Genomic DNA, 8,709 nt, shown 5'->3' on the forward strand with positions numbered 1-8,709 from the left:
ATCGACTGATCTTGCACTGTTTCAATTGAAGGAGTTGGATTCTCCCCCAATAAGACCTACAGAGATAAAGAGTTAGTTCGGATGATGTGAATTTGAACACATGTTCGGAAAAGGATAATCGACACCTGGAATGCATTTTCTACGAGTGATATCGCTTTTAGAACGTTTCCTCTTTCATGCTCGTCCGACACGTCTGACGGGTCAAGAGTGCATTTTTTGCGAGATATCTTCTTGATGATGGTCTTCTACTAGAATTTGCCAGTAACAACATCCTTAAGGGAAGTCGCGTTGAAGCCGATTGATGAAATAGCCGATGGTGGTGCATAAGAAATCGGTTTGTGGCTCCGGCTCACACTCGGAGGAGTGATGCTAGTTCCCTTGAGAGAAAAAGGGTAAATGCATTAGCAAAAAATATTAAAGAAGAAATAATAGCAATCGGAGGACAAGATCTTTACCTGATCGGAAATGTTGTTGTGGGGTCAAATTTTTGACAATATACCGTCACCGGTTCACAGAAGAGGTGTTGACGATATTCTAACCACCATTGTTTAAATGGCTTAGTTGTGAAAGATACAAGACCCCAGGAATCCATAACTCGGCTGCGTTCCAGGCCGGTAGATAATATTTCTATTGGCTTTATAACATCAGCGAAAGACAGTTTAATTGGTACTTGACCAAAAGCCAATTGACAAGCAGCTATAGATGGGTAGTAGAACTCGTAGGATGTTGGATGTGCTTTTCCTCCAAAGAAACCGGGTGGGAGGATTCCAGGTGTGATGGATGCAATAAGGTTCTCCTTGCTGACTTCATCGGTTGTAGCCATGTTGAAATTGAAGTGGAAGGGCAGCTCAAAGAGATTTTCATCATCAAGATAGGCAAACCAAATGATTGCATTTTTGGTAAGACCATTATAGAAGGCCCTGAAAAAATCGGCTGTATGGCTTGGGGTATACTGAGTACTTAGGACAACTGACATGGCTTCACCAAAAGACATGCATCGGCGAGTCTCGGGCTCTGCATCTTCTGGTTGCTCTTTTGGAAATCGAAGTTTCCTAAAATCATATTTCAAAATGGCCTTAGGATGCAGGTTGAGCCATAAATTGATGAAACACCAAGGGCTACCCAGATTGCCGATAGGTTCTCCAACCGATAATTTAACAGATACTTGGTGGAGTAGCTGATACAATGATCCGAGGAGATGCTTCCCTAGAGGAACCGCAGTCCGAGATGATAGGGTTTCAGCTAAGGCAAGAGGATTTGTAGTGGGTCCTAACGATTTCCCACAGAAAACATGTTTCTCGAGCCACATGTTTAAGAAAGCGGTGTGCTCTCTGGTGTCAATGCTGCCTGTCTTGGCATATTTTAAAATGTAACCTTTCCAGCCACCAATATATTTGCAATCTATTCTAAAGGAAGGCTTGTTGAGCGTCAAATCGGCAGTGGTGATATCCAAGCCAGTGAGCATCACTGCATCGGCCAGAGCTGGTGTCATTGCCCCGTGGCCGAAAAGGAAAGCGTTCAATACATCGGACCAGAAATATGAAGCTGCTATGAGCATCGGCACGTTCCTATCCATGTTCGACAAAGAAAGGGTGATGCATTGGCCAATTTCATACTAATCCCAATCGGCTCTTTTGGAAGTGGCCATCTTGTGGTACCAATTCTTCCATCCGATGGTAACGTTAGGCCAGGACCAAAAAGTTTGGTTCCAGTCATCTAAATTAATCGGGCTAGATTTGAAAGGGATCCTGTTGGTTTCTGAGTTGATTAAATATGAAGGATCTGGATCACCCATGGGACCCAAATAGATGAATCCAGGTTTGTCATTTATGGGGATAGTGAGATTGTGCCTAAGATTCTGAAAATAAAAGAAATCGCTCTGAGAATGAAGAATGAAAAGGGGGAAGAAGAAACAGGACTGTAGAGATGGGGAGCATACCTCAGGGATCGAATCAAGAGTAGCCATGGAAGAAATGCGGATTGGATCTGTAGAATCGTCGAAAAGAAGCGCCGTTCGAGCTTGACAATGAGGGGTCGTTGCTCGAGAAATCGCCACAGGCAAGAACAGATCTATGGAGTTTGGCTTGAAGAGGAACCGGCGAGAGGAAGGAGATGACGGTTGGTATTTATAGTCTTGCTTTGGAGAGGGTATATATATTATTTCAAGGCCGCCGTTTGCGAAAAGCGCGGGGTTCAAGGTATGCTCGATTTTGGAAAGCAATCATAGATAGAGAAAGAGTTTTGAAATAAAAAGATATTTTATTTCGAAACTGGGGGCATGTGTTGACACCTTTTTTTTGGCACGTGTCAAGTTCGGCGTCGGAAAGGAGTAGGAGGGCCTTTGTGGAGTGAAAGAAGAAAATCGGCCGATTCAGATGACTGAGAGGAGATAAATGAGGATTGGCCGATGGGGTTGCCGATTGGAGGCTTGGCCGATTTTGCACAAGGGTTCAGCCGATTGCCGATTGAACATTCTACCGATTGGGCCGAATTGGGCCTATGGCGTTTTGTGGTCGATTAGGATTTTGTGTCGAGTCCAACTCTTACGTGGGTTGATAAGATTGTTTATAAAGTTTATTTCTTTAGCGTCAAGTTTTATGTTTGTCGTGATCGACAAGGAATCCGTATCCTAAGATATAAATAGCTACCTTGCATGGTCTAAAGAAGTTTTGTACACACCAACATAAACCAAAACCCTACTTTTTTGCAATCTACTTTTCGTACTTGGTGACTTCATTGAATCTTTTTCTTTTTTCCACGAGTTCTTTCGAGTTAGCAGGGCTGCATCGCTCCGATCTCCGGCTTGCTGGTAAGTTCCGCGTTTATCGAATATTTTCTAGACTTCAACTTTGGGCGCACCACTGTCGTTTTATCTAGATTTATTCACAATTTATCGATACCTGCTAGATCTGCAAGTTTTAACTCAAATCTTATAGTTTTAGTTTTTATCACAAATTGATTCATCTTGAAATAACTTTTATCAGCTAGATCAGATCTATTAAAATATACTATTCCATAGCCAATTTAGATTTGTTTCGACCATTTGTTTATCAAGCTCTGTTTAAGTCACGTTTTAGTAGCTCTTTACGTTGCTCACATTACTACAATCAGCTTCCCTAACTGTTTGTCTTTACTCATATCGGCAGCTTTGCCATTATAATCTATTGGAGAGATTCGGTACACCAGCCGTTTTCACTCCTGAATTTATCATCTTGTTTCCTTGTCAATCAACTGGTCATATAGACTGGCACGCCTTTGGTCCAGGTTCAATATGTTAGTACGTGGAGGTCGCTGCATAATTTTTTGTGTCAACACTTATATTTATTCCAGGATTTAACCAGCACTATTCTTTTAGTGGTAGGCTGCGTGCCTATCGACAGTGAGGGTCCTGCAATGACTTCGTCAATTTCGAGATATATCGGCTTAGTCTTTCGGATGTGCTAATAGAGATAGGTTTGCTTGTGTCTAATCATAGAGGTGAGTGTGCGCATCTGTACGTGTGCGTCTGTGTCTGTACTATGTTTGGAAAAAAGGTAATACAATTATGATTGTTGATTTTTTTCAAATGATATTTGCATGAATTCCTTGAAACACCAATAAAATTTGTCAAAGGACATTTCCTCACAACTACAACTGCGGAAACCATGGGAATGAATGGGGTTTATTAATTTGGTGAGCAAGGAGGCAGCAATAGCCGTGCACGTTTCAATGATTATATAGCGACGGACTGAGTCTACACCACCTGTGCATACTATTCAACACAGGGTACTTTATTAATTAAACGCGTGGTCTAACAGATCAGCAACGATTAAGAAAACAAACATATCTTAAACCCAGATCCAGGTGAGGTCACATCATCTCTCTGACATATCCTTATAATTTCAACTGTAATGGTTTCAACCCCAGTTCTTCCATCACGCAGCTTCCAACATACATAAGTGGCAAGAGACAACCTCGCTAACTGAAACATCAGTAGTTAGAGGGGGGAAAAACTACAAAAGTTGATCGAGCGTCCCCCAGCTATGTCCAAGGAGGAAATCCCTGATCTCATGATCATGTGCTCTGAACTTTATACCGCTGCGCTAGAGGGGCGGACGCAGGAGGTCACCGGGCTACTAGCTGGAAGCAGCCACGCGACGACGGCGGCTAGAAACGGTCGGCCATCCCCGGCAGCAAGAGCAAATGGTACCTCTACCTTTGCAACACGCCAACATCTTTTCGGCAATAAATTCGTAGTATTTCTGAGCATATCGGCTACTCGTGATTCTGGAAATCTGATAGCGCACTTTTCCTTTGATTTGAGCCGTTCACCCTGGACACCGCTGCACCACCCGCGAGGTGGCCGCGGAACGCAGCACGCTCCTGCACGTCGCCGCCGGTCAGGCTCACTGCGCCCTCATCACCGAGCTCTGCCTCCGGGACAGCGCCCTCCTGTACTCGGTCAGCTCTTCGCTGGACACGCCCCTGCACTGCGCGGCGAGGCACGGGCACGCCGACGCGGTCGAGACCATCGTTCGGCTTGCCAGGTCTAGCGTCGAGGAGGGCAGGCTGCGGGAGCTTCTCGGCGGCAGGAACGATGCCGGTGACACCGCACTGCACGTAGCCGCGAGGCACGGCCGCGGCGAGACGGTGGAGGTGCTGATGAAGCTGGCGCCCGAGATGGCGGCGGAGGTGAATGGAGCTGGAGTGTCGCCGCTGTACCTGGCGGTGATGAGCAGGTCGATGCGCGCCGTCGAGGCGATTGTTGGGTACCAGGACGCGTCCGCCGCTGGTCCCATGTCGCAGAACGCGTTGCACGCTGCCGTTCTCCAGAGCTCGGGTTAGTTCGTTGACACTAAGTACGCAGCCATTTTGGTATTTCCTAATGATTTTGTTATGGCTTCGATTATTATACAAAGGGAAGAAGTGAGAACGAAGTTGTGGACATGGAAGGCCATGATTCACACGCAGAGTTCGAACTGAAAACTAGAATATTCATTTCCTGGTCAGAGGAATTCAGTGTGTCTTGGGGCAACCATCTCAGCACAAGAAAAAAAGATGGTGCGATATCTCTTACTATAAAACTAGTGTTATCAAACGATCTGTGGTCAAATTCTTGAATGGGGCTGATAGTGATATCTACACATTGAGAAATGGAATCTATAATTATCATTATCATGACACCCCCAAGAGTTGACTATTCGACAGGTGCCAGGCAGAGGCTAGTCAAACTAAATTAAAATTATTGGAAGATAAACAGTAGAGCCAAGCAGATCAACTTGGCACTTTTTCTACATGGTGAATAGGTGCTTTCTTGTTATGAACGCAATCTGGATTGATAGGAAAGCAAAATATAAGCTGAGGGCTCAACAAAGCATGAGTCATATAGATTAGCAGTTCTCAACCATTTTATTGGCTTAAACTACATCATGGCTGCCACTTGAGACAATGTAGTCTGCAGAGTATATATATATAGTTCTAAAAAAAGTTAAACATACGTAATTTGTTCTTATCCTATTCCTTAGAAAAAGGGATGCATTATGATGAAATGTTTCAAAAAAACATTATGGAGTATTTCAAATTCTTTCTGTAGAAATGGTTTCCTTGCTGCTACGATGCTGGCCATCACTTGCGACCGACCTTGACAGCAACAAGAGCAGCCCATTACATTTTGCTTCATCTGACGGTGACTGTTCCATCATCGAAGAAATATTAACACACGCACCACCGAGCACAGCCTACCTGCAGGACAACGAGGGCCTTTCGGCTCTACATGCTGCAGCACTGATGGGTAACGAACCTGCAGTTCGGTTATTGCTGCAATTCTACCCAGCTTCTGCAGGCATTCGTGACAACCATGGCCGAAGCTTTCTGCATGCTGCGGCTTTGCGAGGCCACTCGTCCATCGTTTCACAGGTTATAAAGAATCGGACGCTGGAAAATCTTTTGAATCAGCAAGACCGAGAAGGGAACACGGCACTTCATTTGGCTGTGGAGTCAGGGGAGTATGGAACTGTTTCTAAGCTTTTATCCAGTGGAAAAGTGCAAGTTCACATTATGAACAATGCAGGCCACACCCCAGCTGACCTGATTGAGAAGTCCACAGGTTTCTACTCAATGGTATGTAACGTCCCATCTTTTTTCCTTAAAAGCAGTACAGTAGCGAAAATTGCAGTTTCTTCCATGTAATGTACACACGTCTAATAATCGAAATTGATTGAATGATCTATGTTACATACATAGGAGATTATGATCATGCATGTGACACATTTGCGAACAAGCAGGTAAGTTTGGTGGTGAAGCTGTATGTCTATGGAGCACAATTCAGACCACAGAGGCAAGACCTTGTAAAGAAATGGTCTGGCCAGGACCTCGTGAAATGGCGAGTGGCAACATCAAAGAATCTTGCAATTGTCTCCACTCTTGTGGCAACAGTTGCCTTCTCGGCAGCATTCAACGTGCCTGGTTCATATGGATCGGATGGCAAGGCAAATCTGAATGAGAACCGCATGTATACTGCCTTCCTTGTGCTGGACACCATTGCCGTGACCACAGCAGTGATGGCAACAATACTGCTTGTCTACGGGCGAGCTTCGCAGTCCAATCGCTCCTGGTTGGGTTTCATCATCTCAATGCACTTCCTTTGGTTGTCCCTTCTCTGCATGATGCTCGGATTCTTCACGGCTATAGCTGCGACGAGTGATCGAAAATCTACGTCGATTGCATTGTATAGGGTGATCTACTTCGGGTTGTACGTCTTGATAATGCTGCTCACAAGCCTCGCAATGCCAGGATCACTTCGAGGAGTTCTGCGGCTTCTGTTAGGACGAGAGGGGCATCTCAAGAGGCGCATCAAACGGCAGTATCCCTTCGTGGTGGTTTATACCTTCAACATGCTTTTGTTCATAGTCGTAAACAATATAGGATTGGCTTCTGTTGATACAATTGGTAACCTGCGTTGATGTGAGTCCATGTATCACGCCATCTTGGCATGGTGTATTAGCGTCATATGTATATTAGAGGCCAAGTATTGTAACAGTTTAGAATCTAGTACCAGCAATGCATTGATATTCGCATGTATGTCCCAACTAATCTTACCTATTAATTAACACGTTAATGTTCCATGCACCGAACACAAAAGAATTTCAATTCGTCTGCAACCCGTAACAACACATGCATAAAGCGCACCCGCGAGAGGCAGGCCCATCCAAATGCTTGTCTAGGAGTGATACCGTCAGGATGCAGGTCGTGTACAACGGTTTGCCCTATGTCTGCCTCTAAGCTAGGGCGCCACCATGTGTTCCGGTCATATGACCATTGTGGAGAGGGGCTCCCCGAAGCGACGTGATGGCGATTTACGCCAGCGCTGCCTCACTCTCGCTCCACGGCATACGACAACCGAGGCCCGGTTACTGGAGCTATTGATGATGAGGGAGGACTTCAGGTATGTGACGACGATGCAAGTGTGTTAGCAGAGGATAGAAGGAACACAAGGAGAAGAATTGAATCAAGGATGGGACAGCAAGAATTTGGGGAATTAGGGAAGAACAGAGGTAGGATATAACTGTGGCAGAACGAACCTGAATTACACCGGCTAAAGTACGCTGATCCTTTTTCAGAAGGCAGTATATACTCAACCGCACTTCAAACGGTGTAACCCCGTGGTCTGTCGGGTAAAGTCCCGATAAAACCATCTAACTCAGGATCAAACAAGGTACCTCGCACAAAGGCGAGTCTAGAGATACAATCACCGATAATTTTACATCACAGGCATAATATTACATTAGTATTTAAACATATATGGTAGCAAGACCTAAGCAGCACGAATTTATACAAAACTGTTCAAAGTTAGAGTATCTGCAACGGAAAGTAAAACACAACACTACCAGACGTCGCGGAACGGATATTGAGCTAAGCCTAAGCTCAATATCACTCGAAAGGACCTGTGTTGGCCGGGGACGGATCCCATTCCACGGACCAACCATCGGGAAGAGCATGAGGCCATGGTACAGGCAGAGTGGAGTCGTCAGGGGGATTACCTGGAACAATGGTCATATTGCAAGACTGAGTATTCTAATACTTAGCAAGGCTTACCCGTTTCATGGTATACTTAGCCATGTAGCTAGACTATGAAAGCTTATAATGGTTCTGGGTATAGTTTCAGCTGAAAAGCAACAAAGAGTAGATTCTTATTTTCAACTTTTAGCTTTCAGGTTCTAGTTGGTTATCCATTCTACGTAAGCAACTATAGCTACTCAAGCATGGTAGAACTTTTTAAACGAACATCATCTTTGATCATGATCAGGTTGCTTTTATTACTCTATGTGGCAAAATGGATCAAGCAGTCTCAATCTCCATGAGAAACGGACGATTCTGAATCGAATTTCAAAACTTTGCTAGGGTAAACCTAACTCACACGCTTGGAACGTCCAATGATCGTTCCGAAGCAACCGTTTGCCTTTCATTCCGACTCGTGGATCAGTGCCACCACAAGCGACTATAGGACCATAGGCACATCCAATGTGCAGGACGTACGTCTGTAGCGTGACTACATGACCGTACTCCTGTCCGCTGTGCGGAACGTACTCCCGCACGTCGGTGCGTGTGCGAAAAACTAAATTACGAGTGGTGGGGGGTATGCCCACTCCTCGGGCCGATCGGTTACTAGGCTTACCACTTATCATATTTCGCGGTATGTGGCTAGTACTTTCAAACGCTTAACCACCGCTA

The 8,709-nt window shown here is 45.1% G+C and overlaps 1 protein-coding gene across 1 annotated transcript; it reads left to right on the forward strand.

Annotated features, from left to right (window-relative positions):
* Positions 1-3,907: 3,907 nt before the first annotated feature.
* LOC112902900 (ankyrin repeat-containing protein At5g02620-like) lies at positions 3,908-7,050 on the forward strand. The gene is made up of 4 exons (XM_025972092.1): positions 3,908-4,185; positions 4,304-4,819; positions 5,573-6,099; positions 6,264-7,050. Exons 1-4 carry the CDS (start codon positions 4,023-4,025, stop codon positions 6,939-6,941), a joined length of 1,884 nt encoding a protein of 627 aa, XP_025827877.1. The 5' UTR covers positions 3,908-4,022; the 3' UTR covers positions 6,942-7,050.
* The last annotated feature ends 1,659 nt before the right edge of the window (positions 7,051-8,709 follow it).

This window comes from Panicum hallii, chromosome 8, assembly GCF_002211085.1.
Source record: "Panicum hallii strain FIL2 chromosome 8, PHallii_v3.1, whole genome shotgun sequence".
Lineage (NCBI taxonomy): Eukaryota > Viridiplantae > Streptophyta > Magnoliopsida > Poales > Poaceae > Panicum > Panicum hallii.

What these genes read in the sequence shown, in the direction of transcription:
- LOC112902900 (XM_025972092.1), top strand. Translation starts at nt 4,023, where the DNA reads ATGTCCAAGGAGGAAATCCCTGATCTCATGATCATGTGCTCTGAACTT. An exon ending in CCCGGCAGCAAGAGCAAATG is followed by an intron (nt 4,186 to 4,303) that starts GTACCTCTACCT and finishes CTTTGATTTGAG; the next exon opens with CCGTTCACCCTGGACACCGC. An exon ending in TGCCGTTCTCCAGAGCTCGG is followed by an intron (nt 4,820 to 5,572) that starts GTTAGTTCGTTG and finishes TTCTTTCTGTAG; the next exon opens with AAATGGTTTCCTTGCTGCTA.